The 12,518-nt window shown below is 43.9% G+C and overlaps 1 protein-coding gene and 1 long non-coding RNA gene across 11 annotated transcripts in view; both read left to right on the top strand.

Annotated features, from left to right (window-relative positions):
• LOC138624707 (uncharacterized) overlaps positions 1–8,698 on the top strand; it is a 60,483-nt gene extending 51,785 nt beyond the window's left edge. For both annotated transcript variants that reach the window (XR_011311177.1, XR_011311178.1), the window contains exon 3: positions 8,634–8,698. This is a non-coding gene — a long non-coding RNA (uncharacterized lncRNA). The remainder of the gene's footprint in view (positions 1–8,633) is intronic.
• A 29-nt stretch (positions 8,699–8,727) lies between these two features.
• The window catches only part of LOC138624706 (adhesion G protein-coupled receptor L3-like), a 153,052-nt gene continuing 149,261 nt past the window's right edge, over positions 8,728–12,518 (top strand). For all 9 annotated transcript variants that reach the window (XM_069705098.1, XM_069705091.1, XM_069705095.1 and 6 more), the window contains exon 1: positions 8,728–8,879. In XM_069705098.1, the coding sequence (XP_069561199.1) occupies positions 8,825–8,879 (55 nt within the window). In that variant the 5' untranslated portion in view covers positions 8,728–8,824. The remainder of the gene's footprint in view (positions 8,880–12,518) is intronic.

The raw sequence follows: 12,518 nt of genomic DNA, 5'->3' as shown, positions 1-12,518 counted from the left end.
GTGTGTGTGTGTGTGTGTGTGTGTGTGTTGGATGTGTGTGGTTTCCTCTCCCTTCTTAAATCAGGCAGGGAATGAAATGTCTATTGGAAAATAATGCAAATGAAGTTCCAAAATGGAGGGAAATTGAGATCTGAAAATATCAAATACAAAGAAAATAAAAACTTTTTTTTTCTTTTTTCCCCCAAGCAGATGACCTCCAAACATGGAGTTCAGTCTGTGCTGAAAAATGACACCAGTAATTAGAAAAATGGCTCTGTTCGGCTTTGTTTCACACGTGAAAGGGTGAGGGCTTGTATTGAATTTCTTTGTGAGCTTTATGGCTCACAGTCACAGTGCTTTAAGAGGTTTGCAACTGTCCTTTGACCATATGGTGACCATTCTGCAAACACTAAAGTGCCTTGCTGTCGTACCATTTTGTTATCCAAGAACTCAGAACCCACCATTGATGAGGTAACTCGGATAGAATTATAGTTTTCACGGTTTTACTGTTTAAGTCGTCCCCATCCCGCTTTAATGACTACCGGCCAGTTGCACTAACCCCCACCATCATGGAGTGCTTTGAAAGACTAGCCATGCAGCAAATAAAATCCACCCTCCCTCCCTCTGTGCACCCATATCAATTTGCATAAGGAGCCAACCGGTCCACCGAGGATGCCGTTTCCTCTGCCCTCCACTCAGCCCTCTCCCACCCACACTAGTGACTCCTACGTGAGAATGTGTTCATACACTCTAGTTCAGCATTCAACACCATCATCCCTCAGCAGTTAATACGAAAACTGGACCGGCTGAGCCTCAGCTCTTATCTCTGTAATTAGTTGCTCGACTTTCTCACTGAGACCACAAGCAGCACGGGTCGGCAGCAATACATCAGGAACCATCACACCGAGCACGGGGGCTCCCCGAGGATGCGTGCTCCGCCCTCTGCTCTTCACCCTGCTAACCTATGACTGTGCACCAACTCCACCGCACCAATCACATCGTAAAGTTTGTGTTTGGTGGATCCCATCTGCGACAACGATGAGGCAAACGACGGGAATGAGGTGGAATCGACTGGCCATGTGGTGCAGGGATGACAATCTCTCCCTCAACGTGACAAAAAAACAAAGGAGTTTGTTGTCGACTTCAGGAGAACCCACCCAGCGCCCCTCCTCTGACCATCAACGGTTCTGCTGCGGAGCGGGCGAGCAGCACCACGTTTTGATGTGTGAACATCACAGAGGATCGCCCCTGGACAAAAAAAAAAAAAAAAAAATACTTGAATCGCTGGCGAAGAAGGCCCAGCAGCGCCTCTACTTCCTCCACAAATTAAAGAGAGCAGGAGCCCCAGCGCCCACCACGGGCTCCTTCTACCGAGGCTCCGTGGAGAGCCTGCTGACCAGCTGCATCACTGCACCGCCCTCCAACCGCAAGACCCTGCAGCGCACAGTGAAGGCAGCTGGTGGGATCATTGGTTCCGTACTCCCCTCCCTCCGGGACGTCTACATCATCCGCCTTACCCGCAAAGCAAACAGCATCGTGGGAGACTCAACCCGTCCCTCTCACAGCCTCTTCAGCCTCCCGCCTTCTGGGAGGACGTACCGCAGCCTCCGTTTCAGCTCCTCCAGACTGAGGGACAGCTTCGCCCATTAGGCTGTCGGGATGCTGAACGCTCTCCCCCCGTCTCTACCCATTTGCCCCGTGAACTCTGAACTTTTGCACTACGGACCCGTATTTGCACTACGTTGTCTGTTGTTTTTGTTGTTGCATATTTATGCTTTTCTTGTTTTGTCTTTTTATTTTGCACACAGTGGGACTGTGAGAAACAGTTTTTCCATCCATCTGTGTGTCATATGGTGGATTGACGTTAAAGAAGTTGAAGTTGCTGTTTATTCCATGAGGCTTTTTACTGTACAGTTCTGTTTTGAGCTAAACAATAATGTCAGATGCCAACAGGATGCTACGTTTAGCATGTTGGCATGTTAACATGAGCTCACCAGCATTAAATAGGAAGTAAAAGTAATTGAAAAATAATTTACGTTGTCTGTTGAATGATAGTTGAGTCACTCAAACCCACAAAATGTGACTCTCACGGAGATGCTGTAGGAAAGATTGTGGAGTGGCCAAACTTCTTACGATTCATTGCTGGGAAACATAAACTTAAACTATCCAATGCATGTGAAGATATATTAACGGATAACAGAGAGGGTTGCCTGTGGCACCATGTAAAATAGTAGGATCGGAATACTTTATTAACAGTTAGGTGAGAAATTTCACTAAAGGAGCTATAAAATCGTATGCTGTGTCTAGAAATGGGTGTAGCTCATGGGTCTGAGTGAGTGCAAAACCACAATGCCAAATGACACCACGGTTCTGGCACCATGGTGTCATTTGGTAAAGTCACTCCTTTTTTTTTATTAGTTTTCTGGTGGTTCATCTGAAAATAATTCAATCATAAATTATTAGGGCCTCAAAAAGGGGCAATTTAATAGACAGGCCTGTGGGGTGCAGTCAGGTTACCGCTATCCTATCATGGTGTCCTTGGGTTCCCAATCAGATCAAGCAAGCTGCGCCACTCGCTGTTCCCCAGCTCATCCAAATATGCTCAGTTCTGGCTCCGAAAGAGCAATATGGCGACGGACCAAATGCCGAACTCTGAACTTCAGAACGGCAGTTCACAAAGCAATGGGTGATGTCACTGTTGGTTGCCGCTTGTATAAAACATGATTGTGGTGCTACAAGAACATTTGGGGACCAAATGTGTATGGGCTTTATCTGTACTAATTTCAATACAATTCATCAAGTATTAGTCACATTTTTTATTTCAGTTTGGATCAAAATGGTGGACTGACCAACCCGATAGATACCGTCATCCTCAGAGCTGTGCTGTTAATGCTGCTAAAAATGATGTGAAGACTGTTCCGTCAGCTGCAAGATGAGGTCATGGGTTTCACCACATAGCAATTATACCCATAACCCTGCCATAGCTATCAATCTGTATCTTTGAAAATAGCTGTTGTCAGCATAATACAATGGCAATATATCGATGCTGCTGTCAAGAAAGAAATCTTTACATTCCCTGCGGCTGTATGAGGTTTAACTTTGAGGTCACCATGTTTCAAATCTTTATCACCTCTGTCTCCGCTTCGTTATAGAAATCATGAGTGTTTTTTTGTTTTATATATATATGAGCAGTATCAGGTTCAGTCCCATGTAGTCAATGTAATATGCTGCCGGCTTTTTAGCTCATATCCAAAATCAATCCTGGCCCCATAATGACTCTCAGTGTTTGTGGGCAGAGCATGCCAATTGCTCCTGGTAGGTGATTAATGGGCAATAGATAAGGTTGTCATGGTAACCTGCCCACCTTAGCCACTATAGCAACAGCAGCTGAAGTGAAAGCTGTACATTAGGGTGTAATAGCACCGCAATTCATTACCTTCAAATATTAGCTGATATCCTTTTTTTTTTTTTGCCTTTACGTCTTCATCTCTGTCTTGTAATTGTTTTATTCATCCTTAAATCCATATCATCCATCGTTCCCATTTTCCTGATTTTCTCTCTCTGTCTCTCTCTCTGTCTGTTTCCTCCCATCCTCTTATCCTCGGTCCCTTCTTACATTCCTCCCCAATTCTCAATAGTCCATCCCTCTCTCTTTCCTATCTTGCCTATTACTCCACCTCTTTCTTCCTTTTTTTTCTCTCCCCCCCCCCAAGATCCATTTGTGCTGCATTAGCCGAGATATGCTGAAAGAGAGCGAGAGGATGGAAATGAGGAGGACGTGGAAAATGGATAGTGTCTGAGCTTTGCATTAAAATGGAGAACTGTCTCAAGGCAGATTTGCCCTGCCTTTAAACGACGCGTCTGTCTGCATTTATTCAGCCGGCCGTATGTGCGCTCGGGCCTGTGCTCTTTTATTTTGTCTCGCTTATGGGAATGCAATCCATCTCTATTGTACGTGTACCGTTAAATATTTGTAACGGCAATTTGTTTTATTTGTTTTGCACCTAGGTTTTTGTTGTTGTTGTTGTTGTTTGTGCAAGTCATTTCCCCCTAATGGACTGCGTTCCTATTGTCTTGTAGTTGGGAAGTGGTTTGTGTGTCAGCAGGGGGTACGCCGCCTTTGTGTGCACGCTGGGGCGGAGGTACGGCCCCGTTATTTAACCCGGGCCATCAGTCGCACTCAACAAGCCCATCATACAGGACCATTCAGAGACTGTGCAGGCTAAAGTTAGCGCCATTATCTGCCTGTCACTGGCTAGCTGTGCTCGGGTCCCTCGTGGAAAACCAATTGTATGACTGAACGCCTTGCTGCTCGCGCTGTCAAGCTCCAGGGATGCACACAGTGCCTTAAAAGAGCACTCTCCCTTTACCTTTTAGCTTTTGCTCACCTTTCGATTCGCATTAGAAAAGCATGATGATGACATTCCGGCTGTGTTTAGTATTGGCAAAGTGAGCGCTCAAATCTAAACTGTCAGCAAGGTGTGGAAGCCCAACCGAGTGGAAAAAAAAAGTAATCTTTAACTCGAGGAGGAAAGAATCGTCTCGGTTTTAATCATCTCGGCTCATCTCCTAAGATTTCCGAGTGAGTGCTCATCAATCATACTGTATGCAGACAGTGTGCTTGATTAATATTCATTTTATACGAGACACTTCATTTGCATGAACACACTGTCTGTCTCGTGAAAATTACCAAGCCCTCCCCGCTGCTGCGATAAGCATCTGGACATGAAACAGTCGAAAATCTGAGACATGGTACTTAACCCGGCAACACGATCCCACTTCATTACATAGTGTTACGTGGGGGGGGGCTTCAAGCAGGCGTGACTAGTAACATCATACTTAGTGTGCGCCCCCTCCCCCCCCATCAGATAGCATCGGGGATCAAGTTTCACTTTGTTGCAGCAGCATTGTATGGGATGCCTCCGGATTAATGAAAAGCATCTTTGGTTTCCTCAGGTGAAGAAGTGACAGATGGAGAAATGCCTGCAGGTGGTGATGTGCATCAGTGCGACGGCTATCACGCCGTCTATATTTCAGACATGAGAGGGGCCGCATGCGAAGCCATCCAATATTTAAGATTTCAAATGAAAATGTGCGGTCACAGCCGGCCTGAATCATCTGAGGAGATTTGATTTGTTCAACAAACGTTTTTCAAAACATGCCCAGAAGATTTGAATTGTCGTTATTCACCACATTTTTCTTTATGAAAATAGTTTTTCTGACATTTTTTTGACAAGCCAAACAATCATTTCACTGATCGAGGGGATAGTTGTCAGACTAATCAGTATTATCAGTCAGTCAGTAGTTTCCAGCCATACATACTGTTTTAGAAAATACAGTGGCTTTTTTTTATTTTTTATCCTTTAACATTTTTAAAGTCATAATTATTTTGTTTAGAAGTCTGTATTGCGTACTGACAATTTAATTATATTTATATATGTGTGGTGATAGACATTTACCACCCATTTGCTGGTTTATGTATCTCTATGTATGTGTTAGCTTATTGCATTATTAGACTGACAGGATTTTTGCATTATTGCGGTAAAATACCGTCACCTGTCAGGTATTTAATTCACTGGTTGAAGCAACAACAACAACAACAATAAAATGCATTTACATCTAATTATTTTATTCCCAAATGGTTTCTCAGTCAAATTCCCTGAAAAATCCACATATTTATATTTATTCATACGTTTTCATAACCTATGTCTTGGTCAAATATTTGATCCATGTTGCCCACACCTTGCAACAAGACTCAGTCTGTGCCACTAAGATGTGTTATCACATGACGCTCTGACAGCCCATTGCATTTTGGAAATGTAAATGCATTCTGATTCATACATTATATTTGACATTTCAACGCAACCACTCAGAGGTAAATAATAATAATAATAAAAAAAAGACATACAGGATATTTTATGACCTCTAAAATGTCTTGATGTTTTCAGAAAAAAATGTGTTTGTTCTCTTTGAGAAAAATAAAAACAGGTTTCACTAATGCCGTTCTGCAATCACAGTGGAGGGACAGTGAGTCACATGTTAAACTGCTAGTTGTGTATTTGAATATGGGAAGTTTATGTAAAAGCGTGTAAAACAACTCGCCTAGTTTATTTGACTCGTGGCGATCTCGTTTGCACTCGAGTTCGAGAAAGAAAAAAAAGGAGACGATTCATAGCGAGGAAGGCTGACCAGGCTTGTGTAAAATATATGAAATGGCCTCCAACAATTTGCTCCGAGAGAAATCAAACTATAGTGGTGACAGATCCTGCAGCAAATGCCAAAGCATTAGTGTATTAGGATTTCCTTTTTTATTTTACATTTTTTTCATTAAACTTACCTCGTGCCTTCCTGAGAATATTTCCTTTTATATATATTAGGTGGTGTGTCATTGACAAAACGTTTCCCCCCGGCGTGCCTAGTTACAACATAACACATTTGAGTCTCGCCCAGCCGGAGGAGCACGGCAACATCATCGATGTCAAATTTGCGGGAGGCGTTTCGTCGCGAACGAGCGACGCCAAACATCTTCGTCTGCAGCTTTTAACCCTTAAATCTTCTGTCGACGAAGAACATCTTCAACACCTTTCCGGAGAGGTGTTTGTGTCATTTGCAATACTACCGCTCATTATTAATGAATGTGTCTTTTTCATTTTCCGTATGCAAGTTCCCATATGTATTTCCTTCGGCATATTTACTCTCATATCGCCGATAAGCCCCTTGAATACAAATTTGCAACTTAAATCTTGTTTTTTTTTTTTTTAGGTTCTATTTCATTTAAAAACCTTCGCCTGTTAATTGTCTTCGTCTCTCGGTCGCGTGATTGCAGCGGGACGACACCTTTCCCCCTCGTCGACCCGCTGCTCTCGCCCGTCTGCTGAACATCGCCCGGCTCCGCGACGCGAGCAGAAAGTCGGGTTTCATCCGGGCCCTTCTTTTTTGTTTTTTTCTCATTGAACTGGGTCCAAGCGTTTCTCATAAATATGTATTTTACGATGTGTTCTTTTGGCGGGTGACAGCAGCTCCTTTACCTCAGCCCACATGTTTTTGTTTTTGTTTTTTTCCCTTTTTGGAGAACTAATTAACAACTGATAGTGTTTTTTTGTTGTTGTTTTTTCTTCATTTTATGGGATAATTTCTTGAGCAACACCTGTGCAAGTCGTCGTGGTGAAATGTGGCGCTCGCACTGGTACACTCAAAGATACATGCGCGGACATATTGTCATTGTCTCCCCCACACATAAACAGCCTCCATCTCCTGCTGTTTGCTCCCTGCAGGTTTTTTTTTTTTTTTTTTTTTGGGGGGGGGGGTTTCTCTCTTTGGGTGTAAACATGCACATAAATGCAAAAAAAAAAAAAAAAAAGAAACAAAGCCATATGCCAACAATCACCATACAATGGTATTTAGATTTCCTTGTTTGACAGCCCTGTGCCTCCTTTTTTTCAGTCTGGATCTCTGCTACCACTTTAGAAATTGTCCTCCGCGATAAACTTCAGGTCCAATTTGCCGCTTGGACAGCGTATTTGAATGCGATTATTCCCGGAATAATGTATTTATTTATTTTTTTTGTGGAGGGAGTCACTGCATTTGATTTGATGTCATATTTAATTTAACTCCCATGCAGCTGTCAGTGTTTTTTTTTTTTTTTAAAAAGCAGTTTACTCATAAGGATGCGGCTTCGATCAAATGCGCTCTTTCGCTTTGCTATTTTCACGTCTTGAAAGTCCCGCAGTCATTTGTACCGCGCAGGGAATGAAGTCGACAGCGCAGTCGATCGTGGTTGTTCAAGCTCTGGTTCTTCCTTCCGCCCGTGGACCTCCGCCAACATTTAGCTGATGAGCGCACCGACTTCTGACCTTCATTTTGCCCAAACGGTCTTCTGATGCAGGTGCTGGCGATAGACCTCCTGCCCTTCTCTTAACCCCGTTCATATCTGCTCCAAAAAAAAAAAAAAGTCAGATCACTTCCCAAATGCCGTTTCCTGTGATGCGGGGCTCATGTTTTTTTTTGTTTTTTTTTACCTTTGGCAACCAGATTTTCTGTCTATGGAATCAGTCCCCTCCGATATCACGCGCGGCGATGACGCTCGTGTCGAGGACGGCCGCAACCGTGTTGACTTTTTTTTTTTTTTGGCTTGTATTATTTTCCAGAGATTATATATTTCCGCAGCGGATCGCGGCTGGTAATGGATAATAAAAAAAAAAAAAAAAAAGGGTTTGGCGGGCCTAATCATTAAAGCTGACTTAACCTTAATATCATGATATGGGTTTTATGGAGATAATCTTATGAATCTCATCAGAATGTAGAGTACTGATCCATCCGTGACAGTGTTGTTGTTGTTTTTTTTAATATTCATGCATCGCATTTTCATCATTTTTATTATTTTTTTTATTAAAGTATCGATACATCCGACGTGTTCATCACGCAGCAGCCGACACCGCGCAAAACACGGCCGACTAATAGCCGAGTGATGACTTCATCCAGTGTCGGGGAGTTCACTGGTGCTTCCCCCCTTCCCCCCTCTCACTGGAAGACGGCACGCGCTCCCGATCGTTCCTGTAAAACAATGAATCGCCGAGAAGTTCCCCCAGATCCCCGACCCGCCTTCGCTTAAACGGCTTCTGTTCCGCTTAACGTGTGTGTTTCTTATTTTCCAGGACCGATTTTTTTTTGTTTTATTGTTTTTGTTTTGGAAAGCATCTGGCCACCGGGAGCGACAGGAGGAGCGGCGCGGCGCGGCGGAGGGAACCGCGGCCGCAAAGGGAAGCACCCGGTCGGGGGCGCTCAGCCGGCGAAAAGACTGATCTCACCCGGGACCTTCGGCAGCGGGCGGTAAGAGGAGGAGGCCATGTGGACCGCACGCCTGCTCGTCCTCGCCAGCCTCTTCGCACCCGCCGCACCGGGTGAGTTCTGCGCTCGGTGAAAGTCTGGCGTTTGTGGCGTTTTTTTTTTTTTTTGGTGACCGGCGCGGTTTTGAAGCCGCGTCGGGATTTCGTTCTCTCGTTATTGAAGTGCCAGATTCTGTCAGCCAATCGTGATAAAAGCCTCCGACTTTATGTCTGTCTCATTCTAGCTCCTCTTACTAATTAGATTTTTGTTCTTTTCTTCTTCTTCTTTTTTTTTTTTTTTACTCCCTAAACTCCCTGAAACTTTTTTTTTTTTTTTTTTTCCACACACTTTTCTTCTTTTGCTTTGTGTCTGTTTCTTTCTTTGATTTTGGATCTATATTTAGATCCGTCTCTTCTTTCTTCCGGGCCCCGGCTCTTGCTCTCCTGGCGATTAGAAAATGAACTGCAATTACTTTCAAAGAATCATTAACACCGCTTTGGCTTCGTGGCACGTGTTTCGGACTTTTGAAAATTGCAGGAGGAAGGGAAGAAAAAAAAAAAGGACATCTTTTATCATTTCACGCATTAGGATCTAAAGATTAATTTGCGAGGTCTTTCTTTTCCCACGTCTCGTTTAAACGGGAATCGCCGCACTTTTGCAAACGTTTCCTTTCGGCCTTCCGCGGGTTGTTTCAGAGGCGAAGTACATGAAGTCGTTTTCAATTCAGATAAAAAGAAGTCCATGGTTTTGTGGGCGCGGGTGCAGGCGTGGGTTTAGATGGAGGGAGTGGTGGGATTGGGGCGGCGTCCCATAAAAATGTTCATTCGACGCGACTAAAAAAAAAACATGAATGGGAGATTTGAAGCTCGCTGCGTTGTTTTTGCGCCGTGGTGTCTGCGGAGGGCGACGGTTTCACCGTCCAGCGTCAACAGACGCACACGCTTCTCGCCGCGTTGTCGGTTTTTCCCTCAACGCTCGACGGAAAGAGGCCGGAGGACGAGCAGTGTGTCGCCGGCTGCACTTCTCTTTTGGAGAGGCCTGTCGAGGCCGGGACGTTATGAGGTCGGTGATTTAGCGCTGGTCGGGCCAAAGGAGGCACTGGGACACACCCTGGACAGTTTTCATTAACTGAAAATTAATTTATGTCACGTCTAAGAAATGACTGTTCATAATTCTGGATTTAACTGTGCCTTTCAGTCATGTGGGATGAACACCGTTGTGTGTGTGTGCGCGCGCGTGTGTGTGTGTGTGTGTGTGTGTGTGTGCGTGTGTGTGTGTGTGTGAGAGAAAGAGAGCTGCTGATGACTCAACACGTTGGAAGTCTAGGAATCGCTGCTAAAATTTGCAAGCTCGGCGAACTGGCACCATACCCGGCCTTTTTTTTTCTTCTTTTTTTTACATTTCTGTCAACTTTAAACAACAAGATACCATATTAATCTCTCAAAAATAATGACCCCCTTTATTTTTATTTTTTTTATTCCACTCAAATATAAAGCTAACTCAAAGAATGTGGTGTTCACCATTACCGCTGGCACAAAGGCGCTGAAGTATCTTTTAATTAGAAAAGATTCATATCAAAGGTCCGTCGGTTGGGCAAAAAAAAAAACATGTGTAGGATAACCAGCCTCGGCCTATTAGGAAGAGCGTCCCGGGGGATATGCGCGAAGCGGATTAAAAAAACAACAACAAAAAACGCCGGCCGGCCTACTTTGGCATCCACGGTCCCTTTTTGTCTGACGCGCGGTCACCCGTTTGAACGGCGGCGTCCAGTTCTGTCTGCAGAAACGCAGCCGCGCCTTCTCCTGTTATCCGGCGTGCGTTTTGCACACGAGCGCATCAAAACTTCTATCTTTTGGATTTACACCACGGTGGCCGCTTCCGGTAATATTGTGTGTATTTTTGCGTGGCTGTGCGCACCACACGCTCTGCTTAAGTTATTATTATTTTTTTTTTTAAAGCTTCACGTTTTATTAAAACTGTTTTGACAGCGTCCAGAACGGAAAACACAGAAAAACAGTTGAATATTTAAAATAAGACATTGTGAGCATTTATGTCATCTTTTAACAAAATTGTATTTTCATCTCGGTGAAATAGGTGCTTTCATTTAATTTAACTTCATATAGATTATATAACGAGCCTGGAAGCTGAGCTTCTGCAGCGACACTAGCTTTTTTTTTTTTTTTTTTTTTTGGTGAGGTGACACCGACATGCCATCGTCAGCATGGCAACCCGCCCGCAATAACAATGCAAGCACGCTAATTGAAGCTGCTCACGTTTGGCACGAAGACCGTCTTAGTTTAGCGTACTTCCAGTCATAAATCAGCATGCAACAGGCCATTCGATACGGTGAGTTATAAACCAGGGTTTTGGACAAATTGAAAATTAGATTTTTATAATGCGATCATTGGAAAAGTCAGGTGGATCATCCAATTTATCTCAATTCACCCTGTATATATAATGCTGATAGAGCTATCTAATACACTGTAAAAAAAAAAAAAAAAAAAAAAATGAGTTTCATGTTTAATAACAATTAAGAAACAACCGTTGTAAACCGACATCAACATTTAAACGTCCCGATGTCACTTTAAAGCGGTAACGTCAGAACAGTACGTAGCAGAGGGTCAAATGTATTGATCAGAGCATATGGTACGCCGGGGGTACCATATGTCAGACAACCCCAGGTTGTGCGGTCCCCGCGCTTGATCCGCGCCGACTCGAACGTAAAGCGCCGCGTGTGATAAACATGACCAATTAGTCTGAAGTTTAGGGAACACCAGACGGGAGAGACGCATTTCAAATAGCTGGGAAGTGTTTACTTCGAGCGCTGCGGGAGAACTCTGACTGGAGAGCCCCAGATTTTAATCAGACGACCGAGAAATGTATTGCCAGCCAAAGGTGTAGTTTAAATAATTATGTTACTTGACTTTCACATAAAAGTCTTGATTGCTTTGAAAATGTTTTTTTTTTTTTTTAATTTTTTTTTATGATATTCTTTAAAATGCTTTGGGTTTAATGCTTTAACAGGGTTTTTTTTATTTTATTTTTTTATTATTATTTCCTTCTCCATTTCATGGGAATGGATTATGCTTTTCCCATAAGCCACACAAGGCTTCATGAAAACAGATAATAGCGTTGCAGCTGTGGGGATCAAAAAAAAAAAAAAGAAAAGAAAAAAAAGAAGACTTTATTCTTATAGTCTAAAACGAATGTTAAAAAGCTGTATTCTGCGTCGGCTCCCGCTTCCAACGCGATGTATTTTGCGCGGCGTTTGGCACGGCGCTCGAACCATCCCCTTCTCCTTTTTTTTTTTATGTTCTCCTGTAATGAGTGGAAAATCAATACCTGCTTGATATGGAGAATTAAAAAAAATGGCCTTCGCCGCCCGTGGCGTCCGCCGTGTCTGCTCGACGTTGCCAAATTGCTGTCAGAACTCGCAACGCGAGAGGAATGAATGACAGTGACGTTAAGGACTGCGGGGTGGGGTTAAATACCCCCCCCCCCAACCCCCCCGCGTGTTTTATAGGCGTCCGAAGCTGGGACCCGTGTGTGTGTATATCTTCCAAATAAATGCGTCGGACTCCCGGTTCACTCGGCCCCGGCGGTTGCGCAGGCGTAATCTGGTGAGCGCTTTGAACGATGCCGTTTAAAGTGGACGCGCAGCCGGCCGGATGGTGTTTAATGAGGACGGTTATCGACAGCCGGGTCAAGTGGCG

This window comes from Brachyistius frenatus, unplaced genomic scaffold (assembly GCF_029030835.1).
Source record: "Brachyistius frenatus isolate BFR_SWC_R1_liver_20210118 unplaced genomic scaffold, ASM2903083v1 Contig_54, whole genome shotgun sequence".
In the NCBI taxonomy this organism is placed as follows: Eukaryota; Metazoa; Chordata; class Actinopteri; family Embiotocidae; genus Brachyistius; species Brachyistius frenatus.
Note: the sequence above shows the minus strand (reverse complement) of the source record. Positions and strands in the feature narration are given on the sequence as shown.